General features: G+C 39.4%; 1 protein-coding gene across 5 annotated transcripts in view; it reads right to left on the reverse strand.

The window, feature by feature from the left end:
* pald1a (phosphatase domain containing paladin 1a) overlaps positions 1-17,350 on the reverse strand; it is a 57,034-nt gene that overhangs the window by 25,826 nt on the left and 13,858 nt on the right. For all 5 annotated transcript variants that reach the window (XM_040039027.1, XM_040039030.1, XM_040039028.1 and 2 more), the window contains exons 8-18: positions 16,676-16,830; positions 16,482-16,578; positions 16,191-16,295; positions 15,752-15,847; positions 15,533-15,667; positions 14,531-14,647; positions 14,012-14,191; positions 13,671-13,868; positions 13,220-13,360; positions 13,056-13,127; positions 5,759-5,899 (exon numbers count right to left, since the gene is read on the reverse strand). In XM_040039027.1, the coding sequence (XP_039894961.1) occupies positions 5,759-5,899; positions 13,056-13,127; positions 13,220-13,360; positions 13,671-13,868; positions 14,012-14,191; positions 14,531-14,647; positions 15,533-15,667; positions 15,752-15,847; positions 16,191-16,295; positions 16,482-16,578; positions 16,676-16,830 (1,437 nt within the window). The remainder of the gene's footprint in view (positions 1-5,758; positions 5,900-13,055; positions 13,128-13,219; positions 13,361-13,670; positions 13,869-14,011; positions 14,192-14,530; positions 14,648-15,532; positions 15,668-15,751; positions 15,848-16,190; positions 16,296-16,481; positions 16,579-16,675; positions 16,831-17,350) is intronic.

The following is a 17,350-nucleotide window of genomic DNA, read 5'->3' on the forward strand; positions in this document are numbered from 1 at the left end:
AGTTATTCCTGGTCTTTTGGCCTGAGGCATCGACAGGTTTAGTGTGTGAGGGGATGTAACCCATCTGTGCGGTGCCCAGGTCTGACGCACTGTCCCCGATTAAGAGGGAGACTGGAGGGACAGTCGGGGCAAAGGGCAGACGAGGGTAGTTCAGTTATTCAGGGTGAAAGCATGCTGAACAGTAATAATCGTTACTGATCAGCATGTAAATTCAGGCAGAGCATAATCTCTGTTAGAGCAAGTGAAATGAGCAGACACAAGATAAGATGCAGTGTTTGGTCGAGGTTGCAAGATAAGAAAGGAAAAATAAATAACGCTAACACCACCTTTATTATACAGTAAAGTTAGCAAAGCATGAATGTTGAGTACAGAGCCGTATCTATCTTACATTTACGACAACAGGCTAGCCCCCATGGAATATTGATCTTATGCGATTAAACAAACCTGTCGCAGTGAAACTGTAGAAGGCATTTAACTGAGCAACAAGGCAATTTATTGCTTGAGCAGTTTTTTATTTGTAAGAGAAAGACTATGTTAAAAGCTGGGCTGTGATAGCAAGATGTGTTTATAAGGTATGCCAACGAAACTAATTAGCTTATCAGTTTTTAATGCTACAGTAAGTTAGTAACAGAATGAAATAACTCCCTTATGGCGATCCCAGCAGCTGTTTGCAGCTTTCCCTTGGCCGTATGTTTTTGTTAGCCGGCAAAAAAACAGAAGCTGTGCTGGTTCATGTAAATACCACGGTGAGCTGCCTGCTTTCACATCTCACACAGTTCCCACGACACAGCTTAACACTACCTGCCCAGCGTGAAATGGCAGTTGAAGCAAACAGGTGGCTGACGAGAAAAAATATAAAACATCTGGCGATACAAAGAGATATATATTTTGCTCAGGGATCGGAGAACAAAATAATGATACAATATTGAATTTCAAAATGCAAACAACAGGTGGGAAAAACAAAAAAAGTCACTATAATGTTGTGCATCATCTTACATACTGCCAGTTTACTCCTAATAGATGTAATATCCAATGTGGTAGTTAATTTAGGGAATGTTATCTAATATAAGGCAGCACAGTGGTGTGGCGGTTAGCAATGTTATCTCATAGCAAGAAGGTCCTGAGTTTAATTCCACCATCAGGCCAGAAAACTCTAGGTACTCTGGCTTCCTCCCACAGTCCAAAAACATGCAGTTAGTGGGGTTAGGTTAATTGGTAACTCTGAATTGGCTACAGGTGTGAGTGTAAATGGTTGCGTGTCTTTAAGTGTATGCAAAGACTGGCAACAAATCCTTTCACAAATGTTTTTCTTTTAAGAAGCTCTTTGTTTCAACGTTATGGTCATATTACAGTGCGCTTTCATTGCGCTGAATACTTGATATTTATCAAGACAATTGATATCAGCCTAATGCAATTCAATAATCCTTGCGAACTGCATTTCGGGTAGATGGGCTGATCTAATGGGAGGTCATATGAGCTGTTTTCCCACATGAACTCTGGACACTGTTGGGAGAATCTGGGAAACTATTCCAAGTTCGTGCTTCTCATGAGTAAGAAAGAGTAAGTCTGCCTCAGAAACACCGTCACTACCAGCAGCACAAGTTTTGGTTCAGATAAAGGTGGTGCATGAGTAGAGGTAGAACAAATAATCCTAACTCACTGTACATCCTCTTTATAATTAGCTCCTATGTGCTCTCATGGCTTTAAAAGGACATTAGACAGACTCTATAGTCAGATGCTGGCAGTTGAAAGAATATGAAGGCTTTATGACTAATTTATCAAAATGGCAAAAAACTGAAAGTGCACAGTTCAGAAACTGTGATTACAGAGTCTTATCCAGTTGCAAATAACATTTACAATCAAGTATGCCGGAAAACCTGCTGGCTTTGGATTCAAATAAGAGGTCTACAAAACACAGCAGGGCAGTATAGTACAAAGTAAAGATGTAATTAAACTTTGAACAAATCCAAGTAAGCCGCAAAAGTTATATAAGAATAATATAAGAGCTATAAAAAGTCTGAGAATATAATTCAGGTGGCTGAATCCTTCACTAGAAATACTTATCTGTTTGCTTTTTTTCCCCTCAATGACGCACTGCAGCAGGTGATTGTACTCATTACTTTTTCCTCTATACTAATCAGTGAAGTCACCTGGCACGGCACATGGTGCGAACAAAAACCTGCATATACTCTACCCACCATAGTATGTATGGCTATAAATACCTCAGATTCATCATTCAAAGGGAGTGTAGTCTGCTGAAAGGGAGTGAGACACGTACAAGAAGATCATTAAAGTCATCAATGAGCCAACTCTTTGCTGCCACTCGCAAGGATACGTGAAAATCAGTCTACTCTCTTCAGTTTATAAACGACAAGCTTAAATCCCTAGTGGCTGTAACATATGAGGTTATATTAAAATCAGTGATGAATGCAGGCCTAGCTGCTAGCTAGACTTTAATCAACACTTTAAACATATAAGGGATTGTAATACGCAGTTATTTACAACCGTGGGAAATCCTTTAAAAATAAATCAGCTTCTAAATAGCAAGTGAAGGACAGCAGCCGCACATAACTCATCAAACAACTTCAGAAACTCCCCAAACATGCGTTATTTCCCTCAGTGTGTATCTCCACACATTTACACAGCTATATCTCAACTCTGTGTAATAAGTGTCTGCACAATAAGGTCACCACATCTGTAATTTTGTGGACAGTCGCTGCTGAATAATATATATGTCATTAATCAGGCTGGAAGTTATTAATAAAAACAACCTCGCGCTGGATCTAAATAGAAGCTTCTTCTCAGTTCTTTAAGCATCTCACTCTGGTGGGCTCCCCACTTTTGTCAAGTGGTACCCTTGAGCCAAAAGAGTATAAGAGATAGGTGACGTTGAAGTTCAAACTTGCACAATATTAACTCCAAAGCAAAGAATCTTTGCTTTAACCTTACAGCAGGATTCCTCAGCTCACTAGTTATTTCACTTTCTTTCTTACTAATCCTGTGCTCTTAGTAAAAATTAATCCTCCTGTCAGTGCCTGCGGTGGTCCCTTCAACCTCTGTGAATTTGGAGTATTTAGCCAGTTACTCCCCCTTCTTCTTTCCTAAAGACATTCACTACCTTACCTCAAAAAAAAAATCCTCACAGCAATCTCCTCTCCCTAGAAATATTTTTCCATTGCCCCGTCCAAACCGTGAGGGCCTTTCTTTGAACACACAAGGAGCCTGATTTGCCACTCATTCAGTCTAGTTCTGTGCATCTCTGTTTTCTCACCACCTGTGTGGGAAAAAAAATCAATATGGATTAGGGGTTGGGTTTTTGGACAATCTCCAATTCTGCCACTCACTCCTCTTTCCCTTTAATACCATCTCGATGGAGTGGGTGGAGTTTAGTGATCCTCTGTGATAACATTTTCTGTGAAGTCACTCTTTTAAGCTGCTTGGACCCATAAATCAGACAAAGTTATGCAACCTGCAGTCTTGGGTCTGAAAGGTAAAGCATGGCATTGAAGAGCTAACTGATGAACTTGAGACATATAACCGTTGGCAGAAATGGGGTTCGGAGATAAGGCGCATAACCACGATGCAGCCCACAATAGGCAAACAAACAAACAGAGCCAGAGGGTGGACAGAAATTATATCTTGACTATATAAATTAATAATTCTTGAGTGATAAACAAATTGTTAAAAAAAAAAAGCCCCACTAAATCCAAATAACACTGAAGTGTACTCCAGTGTACACAAATTGCCGGAGGTGATTTTCTAATAAAAACTAAGCTGGACAACAAAAATCAAGGCCACAGCGGCTGCAGGAGACGAGATAAGTAAGAAGAGAAGAAGAAGACAGAGGAAGTGAGGGGGAAACTTCTGGAGTGCGCTGACCCTGATGTTGCAGAATGCATCTGCAACCTGGGGTCAAGTCTGGTCAGCAGAAGCAGTTTTGCAGGCCCTTTGAGAAGAGACATCCCCTTAGCCTTTGCTCCCCCCAAAGCCTCCACCCACCTTCCTTACCCCTCTTCCCAGGCCCCTCTGTGAGCTGGTGAATGGTTTGTGTCCCAGTGTAAATATAGTTTTTCTCTATCAAAGACATATTTTCCAACCACTGTCAAAAGGAGAGGAGGGTGCTTTAAGAGAGGGGGAGGTGAGGATAGAGAGAGTGTATGTGTGCGTGTGTTTTGGGAATGGGGGCTCCCTCCCTTCTCTCCCCCCTCTTTAGTCTGCTGCTGCCTGCCAGTTCTAGCCACATCTGGCACTGTTTATCACCTGGCCTGCTGGTTCAGGCAGAAGGAAAAACGCTGGAACAGGAACACAGTGCCAATCTGAGGTCCACTGTGGCAGCTCTACAGGATAAATCTGATTAACAACATTCTGGTTCTTTTTTCAGACTGGCCATCATTTACTCCTGTGACAATGATACCGTACGATACTACCTGCAGAAAAGTTAAAACCAGTACACTAATCAAAGCATAACAAAACATAAAAGGCTATTATTGTATGTAGTGTGCATGAAATGCAAATACCATTTACTCTTTACTCTTTTATGTAGCTCTGACTATCACTTAGTTAGTTTTGAAGTCTTTTCTCTTTGGTTCATTTCAATAAACCCTTACCTGCTCCAAAAAACCCCGTTGCCCACTACTCTGCAGGATGTATTAGTATTCAATGCAGGGCTATAAATCCTGCAGCCATTTGTTCAGTTGTTTTTTCTTCTGAATACGTTTGGCTAACACAGGACCTTGTTTGAAATGTGACTGCAGTTTCTTGCCCCGAGGGACATCTTTTTAGCAGTGTGCCCACATGATCAGCAGCTACAGTTATGATGTAGAGTTTTCAAACCAACTGTGTTTATACGTGAAAGCTAACAAACATGCCGAACGCATTGTTTTTATTCCTGTTTTTCTTTTAATGTTAAGTTTTATTACCTCACAAATTTAAACTGCAAATTAAATTACATTGAGCACTTTTACTAAGTTCAATCCAAATATACAGTTACATTGATCCAAACGATTATAAAGTGAGCTGAAGGGAATCTTTTTTTTTTTCCGTGGAGCCTGACACCACAGAGTGACAAGCAGGCAGAGAATACACGTGAAAGACAGATTTAATCGGACAACGAGGCCCATTGAAAATGTGGAGACAGCACTGAGTGCAACCAGCATGAAGGGAACAGCTGACAGTGCACAAAGGCACCATGATTTGACTGCATTACAAATAGCTAAAGCACAGCATGAGGACAGACCCTGAAACCCCTTTTACAAACTGCTTCTGTCTTCTTTATATTTTGCATGGAACACCTTTCATATTGTTTTTTTTTTTCTCCTTATTTCTTGTTTTTAAAGGATCTTTTTTTCTTGAAAGGCATTCAATGCAAGTAGCAATGAAAGCAGATTAGAGCCACAGGATATGCAACCTTACACCAAGTGGACCATTACTCTTCATCAAGAGATAAAGAGCTCATAATATTGTCATTTCCTGCCTTTTCTGGTCCCACTCTATTCCATTAAGACCTGAAAGGAAGTTCACCGAGTTGCACAGTGGATCCTTCTCATTCATCCCTGCGGGGTTTAAGGTGAAGCTATAAAAACTAGTTTGTGCTGCCATCTATGGGACCACGTGCAAAACTGCACCGACAATCAATACAGCACACAAATCGACATTTTTGCAGATTTGTTTCAGCCTCCTAAGAGAAAGAAAAATGTTTCGGATCTATTTCACTAAAAATGGATGTCCCGTGTCTTTAGGACAGAGTAATGTGGCGTACCTGTCTGTAAGTGCAGATGATGATCTCTCTCAGATGGTAGTGCATGGGAGTCATGGTCTCGCTGACAGTGTCCAGGGCCATGTCCACCTCCCGCTTCATCCTGTGGCCATCAGGGAGCAGACGCACCAGCTGCATTACAATCTGGAGAGAAGAAAAAATAAAAAAGCCTTGTTTTAGAGTATGTTTCCAACACAGATATTGAAGTTATGATAAGACTGAAATATTTAACCAGACTGGCTAAAACCACACCCGCCTAAGACAGATAAGAATTATTTTTTTATTGAATCAGCATGATACTGCAACTAGATTCTTTTTAAACAACATTGTAGAAAGCTGTTTAACTCATTCAAATAAAACTGGGATTGGTGCTTTAATACGTTATTTTTGTGTTGTACTCTGCATTTGCGTTTGAAATTCAACACTTTGCATCACTGCAATGAAAAAGCATTAAAACGAATACTATGACTAGCTTTTAGTCTTCTTGTTATTTTAAGCAGCAAGAAAACTAACAGCTCTTTTTGCAACACACAGCTTAGTTTTTAGAGCACGGCCTGTCAGTCCTGACCTAAATGAAACGTTGCTGTGAATGTATGTCAGCATGCTGATTTGTGTGTTGACCTAGTGGAAATATGGAATGCTTCCATCACCATGTTTGGATGATGTAAAACTAAAGCGCTGTGTAGCAGGTCAGCTAAAAGCCATCTTACTAAACTTTGTTTGTAGCCCCTCTGTGACTTTTATACTAACAATGACATCAAGATGAATACAAAGTTAAAAATAGGGAGAAAACTTTTTGTCCTATTCAGAGTCATACACAAAGAATGCCAGTTTACACCACAAAAAGAGGTGACCTGTTATCAGTCCCATATTAACTAACATGCCTTTTAATTAACTACAGGTCGATGGTTTGTTTGCTTAATGCAAAGTAGGCTTGTCTGTCCTTTTAGGTCAACACGCTAAGTTAATTCCTGTTACATAAAATATGCAAAGATGAAAAACCTTAAAATGATTATTGAGCTCATGTTGATTCAGACGAGCCTTTTAGCTAATACTGACACAGTCTCACTTTTTACCTGATGAAATGATGCTGCCGAGTTAGAGGTTTCATTCATTTGGAGTTATGTTTGGGTTCAACTAATGGCTCTTCAAATAGTGAAGATACAAAATATTATAGCTTTTTAGCGTCTAGATGGATCACTAAAGGCTGCCTCCATAGTGGCTCCAATCAAATCCCTCAAAATTAGTTGATTTTTTTTTTTGTTTAAAAAATTTAATTAAGGCAAAATTCTACCTTCCTATTAAGAAAGTCTTTTGAGTTATCTTAATATTTCATAAATACAATGGCTTATCACACACGGTCCTGCAAAAAACAGCTGTACCCCTTCCTGATTTCTCAGTTTTTGTCACAATTACATGTTTCATGTTTCATCATGGAACTTATTTTAATATAAGACAAAGATAACCTGAGCAAATAAAAAATGGAAATGTTTAAATGACGATTTCATGTTTTTTAAAAATGAAAGCTAACTAAACCTGCCTGGCAATGTGTGAAACAAGAACTGCATCTCTTGTTAAATCATTAATTAATTGTGATCAATCATATTTTTTTGGAAAACTGATTATAGCTAGAACTGTTGAAACAAAAAATCACTTAGACAGATGATGTCTGATAAAGTGGAGTAGGTTAAACGAACCCACAAAGCAACACATCATGCCACAATCTAAAGACATGCGGGAACAGCTGAGAAGTCAATGACATCAGCCTGGAAACTGTTACAAAGCCAGGATAGGTCATTATCCACACTTGGACAGCATTTGGAATTGTGGCGAACCTTCCCACGAACAGCTGCCCTACCAAAGCTACTCCAAGAGCGCATCGACGACTCATCAAGGAGGTCATAAAAGAACCCAGAATAACATCTTAAGACTTGCTCAACAACAATGGCCAAAAACAGCATCCATGAGAGAGTTCCAAGGAGAAAACCACTGCAACAAATGTTCAACTTTTTGGAACGTTTGAGTCACATCATTACATCGGGAATAAAACGAACACAGCTTTTCATAAAAAAGAACATCACACCAACAGTCAAACATGGTGGTGGTGTGATCATCTGGTGCTCCATTGCTGCTTCAGGACCTGGACAACTCGCTGTAATTGATGGAACCATTAAATGTGCTCCCTACCAGAAAATCCTGAAGGACAAAGTCTGGCTATCACTTCGTGGCCTAAAGCTCAAGCGCACCTGGGTTATGTAGCCGAACATGATTCGATGACCTTAAACAGGCTTTTTAAGCTTGTAAACCCTTCAAAGTGGAATTAAATTAATTCTACAAAGAAGTGAGGACTAAAATTCCTCCACAGCAATGTGAAAGGCTCATTGACAATTATCAAAAACACCTTGTAGCAGTTCTTGTTGCCAGTGGTGGCTCAACCAGTTACGCTGCTTTTTAGATAAACTTTCATGGGGTTTTATCAGTAAGGTGCCCAAGCAAGTTAGGGCATATGAAATGTCTCCTCTGTATCATCCTTTTGATACCAGGTTCATCTTCTGAATGCAATTCCTTCCAGATTTTATTTATAAGTAATTACCCAATGCTAACCTTTTCTTCCTTTTCTTTTGGTGCTGAGCTGAATGTGTAGAGTGCTTTTTTATGGAATTAATGATGGAATGGAATTTATGGGATTCATTTTTGGAACATTTGCCCTACACACTTGCTATAAAGACCTATGAATAATACCTTATGTATAGCAGTTTTTCAAGACATTGTTACAAAATGCTTTACACAAGGCAAACAACAAAAGTGGGGATAAAAAGCAATACAAAAAAAATAAACAGAAGGAACACTTAAAGAGCTTATTCTGCAACTTTAAATGCAATATTTTAGGATCTTCTTTTGCCTCTTTTTCTCCACTTCTCCATTAATTTTCATGAAATCTGGCCTAGTAGTTTTTGCATAATCCTGCAGATAGATAAACAAAGAGTCACTGTTTCAGTTTACAGGGGCTTTGGGGAACTGTTAAAAAAAGGATTGCTGAGTGTAAATGTTTTTTAAGGTGCTTCATAGACCTGAGGAGGGGATCAGAGGATTACCAAGCAAGACATCAAACCAGGAGAGGATTATTAAACTCCATGCCAGTTCGTCTGTTGCGTAATGCTTTGGACCTCACAGACGTAGCAGCACCTTTCTTCAGAGGCTAAACTGGAGGCAGACAAGGTTTCCGTGGTGACCAACCAGTGTATCCCAGAAACTCCGGCAGACATGCTGCTGTGATTGGCATGTGGTATTGTGCGCCTGCCGAGTATCGCCTCTTTCTGTGCGTTCATGTTTAGAATGCTATGGACTAAGGCAGCAGGTTCCAACCACTGATTCATTGTCACAACTCTGAATCACGAAAAACAGCCAGAGGCTCCAATTCACAGACACCATTCAGACCAGTAAAGAAAAGCTTCGGATTTTGGCTATGCTGGGCCAAAGATTTCAATCACATGTGCAGAGAAAACACTAAAGAGAAGTGTGCAGTACCTCTTTGTGAACAGACAGCATGGCATACTGGTGATGTGATTCATTAAAATGGCCACATGGGGGCAGGAGATGTTTACAAAAAGCATTACAATGCCCAACTAGAAACTGCTAGAGCTTTAGCAACAACAAAAAAACAAGTTTAGACAAAAGAAAATTATCTCAACTCTTTTGATAAATAGACTTTGTTTCAGTAGGACGTTTTGCCAAAGTAGGGCAGTTTGTCAAAAGCCAGCGTAAAATTATCCTACTGGTAGGACGGTTTGCCAAAGTAGGATGATTTGTCAGAACACCAGCTGTGATTTAACGCTACTCCGTTTTCATATTTGGAAAATAGGTAAGTATTAGCACTTTATTGACGTGGATACTTGATTTTCTAAGCCATTGTGAGTGTTTGTTCATTTTAAAGTGAAATCCTTATCTGCTTTTTGCACAAAACTGTCGAATTTGCAGCTTTGGTTAAGTCTGCTGTCAAGTTTTTGGACAAATTTGATGTTACCGACAAAGTTAGCAAGTTTGCAGTGCATTTTTGCTGAGTGATAAGACTATTAAATTCTAATTCGTTAATATCTGTATGGTATGTTAAGTCTATTTAGGTAATGTGGTTATTTAATAGGTTATGTGCATTGTTTGCTGCACATATTGAAGCTCAAAAGAAAATGTCTATTTACATATGGAGAAGAAATGGGAAGAGATTTACTCGTTCATTTCTGCTGACTCCTAACCTTCCGGCTATGACAAGGCTCAGAGGCAAAACCTCGGACAATATGTCTCAAAATTCAGACTAAATGGTCAGAAATTTATTGTTAATACTAACAACTCATATATTTGGTTAAATTCATTTGTAAATATTTTTGATGAAGATGGACAACTCTTTTCTGGAACCAGAAGATTAGTAAAAACTAGGGATGGACCGATCCAATATACAGTATCAGTATCGGCCCGATCCTGACCTAAATTACTGGATCGGATATCGGGGAGAAATAAAAAATGTGATGTAACTATGACAAAATGCTGCAGGCCCGGATGCACTGTCTACACTGGCTGTCTCTCACCCTTTACCCTCCCCTGTTGCTTGTCATGTGTTTCTTTGGTGTATTAAGAGTTTTTTCATGTGCTATGTGCAGAGGTGTTTTTTTCTGTTCTCAAACTGATCTCCCTGTTGGAGCTCAGTCTGGAGGGAGTTATTTTTTTCTCCTTATCTTTCCTCATGTTGTGCATTTTCCATGTTATACCCCTCTGACCTGTCTTCCCCATGTGATGTTTGTGTAATGTATGTATGGTCGGAAGGGTAAGATGGCGCGGGCACAGCTGGCAGCCTTAACCCAATTTCCCTCAAGATGAATAAAGTATGATCAATCAATCAATCAATCAAAAGCACTTTCACAAAACTTGCAAGATGGCGTAACCCAGCTCATGACCTTAGACACAAAGATGAAGTTATTCTGCCTTTACGCTGCACAGCTGCCTCTTCTTCTCTTCTTCTCTCCCCACTCCCTCTCCTGTTGCTACTTCAATCATGAAACTGTTCAATGATCAGCTTATCGGCTTTTCTGTCGCAAGTCCCGTCTCTCTTGTTTCTTTATCGCCCACTTTCCACCAGAAAGAGGAAAACAGTGAATGAACAACAGCAGCACGTTTAAGCTTGATAAGCTGTTGCTAGAATTTATTTAATATTACTTTCTAGTATCAGCTGATGTTTGCTGGAGCCACAGCCGTACAAGCTGCTGGGCCATGATATTGGTTTGGATATGTGGTGTGAGGGAAACATGAAGATCATCTGAATCTGAATCATCTGAATCATCAGAGCATTAAGTTTATTAGATTGGTCAGCATTCCTGAACTATGAAATATAAAGGTTATGAAGTTATGAAGGTATAACAGAATAGCTTTAGTGTTTTGTTTTTTAAAACTTGAGTATGAACTTATACAAAATGCAGCAAGATATATTTTTAAAAAAACAGTTTTATTGATTATAAAATACACTATATCAAATTCATATCGGTATCGGCAGATATCCAAACTTATGATATCGGTATCGGTATTGGACATAAAAAAGTGGTATCTCTAGTAAAAACCAAGGACGATGCCAGGAGGATCTTTCATGAGTTTTATTCATGTCCAATTGGAGGACACGCTGGCATACACGAAACGCTAAATGCAGTGTGTTCCAGATTTTACTGGTTTAGTATGACAGTTGAAATTAAAAAATGAGTATGTATTACCTGTTTGTATTGTAGTTAAATAGTGTTTAAAATAAGCAAAGGTTTTTTGCTTCGGAGCGGGTAATTTTACGTGTAGGATGATTTTTCAGACGTCGTCGTAAAATTATTCTACGGGTAGGACGGTTTGCCAAATAGGATGGTTTGTCAGAACACCAGTCCAAACTCCGCTTCAGGTCCCAAAGTCACATGAACACTGCCGCATCACTGAGAGTTACAAACTGATTTCATTCTTTCGTCTTTCAGCTGGATCAGTGTAGCTGCTCTACCAGGTGTAAGAATTAAGTTTAACATCCAGGCATCCACTGTTAAAGTTCATGGAGTTAGAAGTTAGCAGGAAGTTAGCTCGCTAGTTTCCACCTAAACATGATATACCATGATCTAACTGAGGGGTTTCTGAAAAAGACAGAAAACTAAACAGCAGTGACTTTTTTTGTAGGGTTACTGAAGTTGGGATAGCTGGTATATAATGATGTGCTACATGATCGCTAGCAACACAGCTATGTTAGTGTGATATATAAACACAGTGAAGCAGGAGGATAAAAGCTAACTTTTTTCACTCGATAAAAGTTAGCGTGAGGCTTCCTGATGGTTAAGGACAAATGTAATCGCATGGCAGGATGCTGTAAACGGACCAAACTTCAGTCAGGAGAACAACTGAGATAATCCATCCACAATACATGGTTAGTCATTAATATACCAATGCATGGGTGAGCTGTAGTTATGGTACATCGTAGGGTTTTAAAACTGAGAGAAGCCGACAGTCATGACTTTTTTTAGGGACTTGTTCAGATTGAACAGAACAAGATACAAAGCATTACAACATGTTAAAAACCAGAGCTGTAATAAACACAGAGTAGTTTGGACCCGGACGCAGGGTTCATATGTCATCACTTAAAACCCGGATAGATAGCTGTTATTTCCCAGTGTATTTTGATTCCATTAGTAGCATGCACAACCAAAAACATCTCACCTACAGGTGTTCTAGCTTCATTAACCTGTGTTTAAACAAGTATTCAAGTGTTGCATTTGACTGTCAAGATTTGATTATCTTGTAAATTCAGCACAACAGCAGAACACGTATCAGGTAAGAGTAGATCTTAGCAAATTCACCCCAAGGTCAGACCACTCGGAGACTGCTCATAACAGTTAACATATTAAATGTTAAAAAAAACAGTTCATGACAACACAATTGGAAAATGACTCGAAATGAGTATGACTAGTTTGGAAGAGTTTCCAGGAAAAAATATCTTCTTCTGAAGTTTGCAAAGTCACATTTAAATAAACCACAGGACTCGTAGAGTATTTTTTAACTGGCCTCAGCATACCAGCTCAAACACCTCATCACAACTCAGTTTTGAGTGAATAAATTAGTTAATTTCCAAACAGATATATTGTTGTAATACAGGTAATTCAAAGGGCTGCTGACTAATCTCAAATTCTCTGTTTTAGTTTATGTAAACTTGTGTTCATTATGCAAAGAAATTGAAACTTCAAGATGTTTTTATGCGTTTACAAGCTGGTGAAGATACTGTTTTTTAAAGTGCACATACCTCAAATTCTCCTTTTGTGTACTTAGCATCAGGAACACTCACAATCTCATCTTCAGCAAACTCAGGAAAACCCTGCAGATGGAAGCCAAGTTTTTATTAGTTGAAGTGGTTTTATACAGAGTGGCTCTCAGTAAACATGCAGACAACTCAAATATTCAGCTCACATTAAAGTGCCAGAGAGTCAGAACGGCGACGACCATAGCGGTTGTGGTCCTGCCTTTGCCATTGGAGCAGTTAAAAACAAACGCTGAGTGGGAATCCTCGGCCAAGGAGCTCTTCATGCCCTCCAGTAGCTTATCAAAGTCCTGCAGATGGTTAAACATACAAATATTACCACAATATGTCTTTATTTATGCAGATTTGTATTGATATCACATGAAAAAAATGAAAAAAATATTAAATATAACACATAAACAGTTTTGACAAATTGAAATCTGGTTCTACGATTATTAACCACTAGAGGGAGCAAAAGTCTTAATCATTCTCAGCTGTCTTTAATCCAAACACCTATCAAATGAACCAGAAGCTGTTTCTGCCTCTTGAGACTGCATGTTTGAAAGGACGCGTGTGTTTGTACACACACGTGTTTACACGCACAGGCTGACACATCATTACCTCCTCTCTGGGTGCGCTGCAGTCTGGCAGAGGGATGCGTTTGCAGACGAGGCCCTGGTGAGAGCTTTTGTGCTGGTTGAAGATCTCCTGAACAGTCAGGCAGGTTTTAAACATCTTCATCTGTTTCTCCTGCTCAAGGATCACCTCCAGCCACTTCTGCGCTTGCAGAATCTCCTCCTTTAGGGATGTTTCCAGTTTCTAAAGGAGGAGGATACAGAAATGTTTTCACTTGTTTTGAAGAACAGACTAAAATCCTTGGGACATTCTTTATTTATTCAACCTAATATAAAAGCCATGAAAAACATTTAAAAAGACAGAAAAAATAATAATTTTCTCTGTACCTCTAGCAGCTCTGGGTCAGATGACGGGATGGAGATGTGTTGGTCCAGACACGTGGGCTCCCTCACAGCAAAAATCTGGCCATTTCCTTCTAACACCAGCTCTTCCTGTAGGTTGACCCACAGCACGTGGGTGTGCTTCCTCTTTTCATCCGTCAGATGGGCCAAAACAGCTCCAGTAGCCTGCACGCAGCAAGTTAAGACGATTAGGGCAAGAAGCTGGAAGTCCAGTGTGAGCGTCTTGAGGTGGGCGAGTGGGAAGTAATCATGACTCATTCTGCTGAGTCTGTTTGTACTTATGAATAAATCCGACTGCATAAATGCATACTGATGATAACTATTACAAAACTGTCGGCTGAATGTTTAAATTATTTTATTTTAAGACAACTAAAATATCAAAGTGTGTCTTTTAGTAATTATAGCAAAGATTACAAAAACATTTCTTTCTTCCTGGATCAAATTAAAAAATCTCCCATTTTTCTTGCATTTATTTTGATTAAAGTAGGACATAATCTGCTGCACCTCAGATGTTGGCTGAGCCACCCCATAAACAGGCATCTTGGGCACTCGTCTGAAGTTAACCGCCTTCATCTCTTTTACTGTGCTGAGCACGTCAGGAGCCAAGTACTCATCAGCAACCTGCACACACACAGTCATTCACAGCATGTATTATACGGTGCTTTTAAAGACAGATAATCACAAATACAAATGAGGGATCTTGGATGAATGCATGAAATGTGTTTTCATACCAGCAGCTAGCATGGTGGCTTCTATGTGGAAATGTGTTTAGTTTAAAGGGGTAAATGTAGGGAGATGATGATTAGATCGTAACAGATTTAGGGAACTTGTTCAGGAATATGTTTACAAAGAAAAAGCTAGCCAAGGACATAGACTGAGAATTTCAGCTTCACACAAAAATATCCAAGCAATGATGCAACTCAAAACAAGCAGACTTTTCAATATTTCTATTATTTCTTATTTTATCAGTTTCTTTTAAGCTCAGTCTGCCAACATGTCTCAAAACTATATCTGAAATATGCGTTTTATTTAACAGCTTCTGATGCAAAAACAGGAATTAAATGTCACACTATTGCCCCAAATCCTCATCTGCTCAGCGCAGCCACACAAACCTAGCGACCTGGTCAGTTAGTGTGTCGCCTTAGTGGCACTGGTGACTTTTCTGTCTTCAGCCTGTGGCTAAATGTTGTATGGATTGTGACTGATTCTTGTAAATATGTTCTGTGAAACCTAGTGGTGTTTTTATGAGGTTTAATCATTTACCAATGTGCTACAAATGACCATTTACCTATTTGCATTGTTATAAAATCACAATAACTGAAAGAACGGACACAGCTTGACATTTTCAAGTTAAAAGTTTACAGAACACGAACAAAAAGATCTGCAATGACAAATAGCCTATAAATCAGGCTCTGAATGAAATGCGAGCAAAGAGCACATCCTTCCACATCATCAACAATGTTAACAACAATGATATTGTTAAATATAATAATCTGATTTTCCCACCAGCACTCGGGCTCCTTTAGTGACCAGCTCTGCCGGAGCGGACAGCTCTGATAGATCCATGCAGGCCAGTAACCTGTACAGCCAAGCATGGCAGCACATCCACTGGCTGAAGTTCGACACAAAGGCAAGAGGATACTGCAAAAAACAACACATAGTTACGACTTACAATTTCTTTTTCATGGTCCCAGAGAAGACATGTATGCTGAAAAAACTTTTTACCTGCTCATGAAGGTATGCATTGAATGCAATCAAGTAGAAGTATCGCTCCAAGCTCTGCATTGTTCTGTTGAGAAAGTAGTCTTTGGTACTGCTTCCCTAAGAGAGGAATAAAAGCTTGATTATCTGGTCACAGTAGCAGCTTCTACAAGGTTTTTATAATTTTTCTAGTAAAGCACTTTAACCAAACCTGCTTTAATAATTAAGCTTATTTCTTGAAAGACAGGAAAAAGATCAATTAATGATATCAACTTCTCAAGTCCTCTATCAGCTCGAGAGCTCTCACTGATAACAGACGTTTATCAAGGCTGATTGTGCTCTCACACGTCTTCTATTAAGCAGGACATAAACTGAGCAGTTTATGAGCCATTTATAGTACAAGCTGCTGCTTTTAAAGAGAAGTTCCAAGTTACAAACTTCAAAAATCTATATCATTACTAACCTGAATTTGATAATCTTCACCAATTCCCTCCAGCTTACTCTTGTTCTCATATATTGCTTCTTTTATGTTGTGCATTTCTGAACACAGGGCAATCGCCTGGTCGACCTGTGAAGAAGGAAAAGACAATGAATCACATATATGAACAATTTATTTTTAAATACCTGTTTGGGTAATAAAATACTTTGTACCTCTCGTTTTTGCATAAAATCTTTATTTGGGACCTACGTGTAATTTATTATAATATTTTTTCTTTCAAATCATTGTTATGTAGACAGACATTATCAGCTTTACCTCTTCCATGACCTGCTGTCCATTAGGCAGCTTGTTGATCAGAGACTGGATCACCTGGAACAGTGGTCTGGGTTCTGAAGCAGCTGGCTCCTCAACTCTGACAAAACAAAACAAATATTTTGCCTTTATAAAAAAATTAAAAAAAAATTAATAAATACTTGTCATTGATTTTCTATTTGATCTAGACTTCTTACTGGGGTGGAGGCTGTGAATCACCCCTGAGGCGATTCATGACAAGCGTGCCCAGGATCATGGCTAGGTTGGTGCGTCCAACGCCCACCTGGCAACTGAACAGCAGAGCAGGCAGCTTCTGGGATGCACCAGGGCCCAGAGACAAGCTTGGGCTCTCCTGGAAAACGATGCACATAGATGAGAGCTATTTTCACACATGAATTGAAGACAATGTCAGAAGTCCCAAATGCCAAGTTGTGCAACAGATCTGCTCTTACTACCAAAAATAGTAGGGTACTTCCTGGATAGGGTGCATTTTTTAACGTAGGACACGAGATGCCCACTTGTCACGTGATAGATAATACATACTTTGCACTGGAAAATGTCAGTTTACAGAGAAATCAAATTCGTTTCCAAGAAGCTCTCCATTAAAATTCTACATCTGGGGCCATCAAACCAATGATATCCGGAAATATCAGTGAGTGACTAAGATTTACTAAAACAAAGCTCTGATCCAAACAGAAAAAATGAATCCGCTTTCAAACCACAGGGAATGGGAACGGCTGCTGCAAGCCACTCCAAAAAAGGTCACAACAAGAATAAAAGAACATCCTGTATGAGTGAAGGGAAGGACGGAAACCAGACAAAGTGGATGACCAAAGAATGGACATGAAGTGAGTCCTTACTGCCTTCTTTTG

The sequence above is a fragment of the Simochromis diagramma genome, unplaced genomic scaffold (assembly GCF_900408965.1).
Source record: "Simochromis diagramma unplaced genomic scaffold, fSimDia1.1 OVJJ01000402.1, whole genome shotgun sequence".
Classification (NCBI taxonomy): domain Eukaryota; kingdom Metazoa; phylum Chordata; class Actinopteri; order Cichliformes; family Cichlidae; genus Simochromis; species Simochromis diagramma.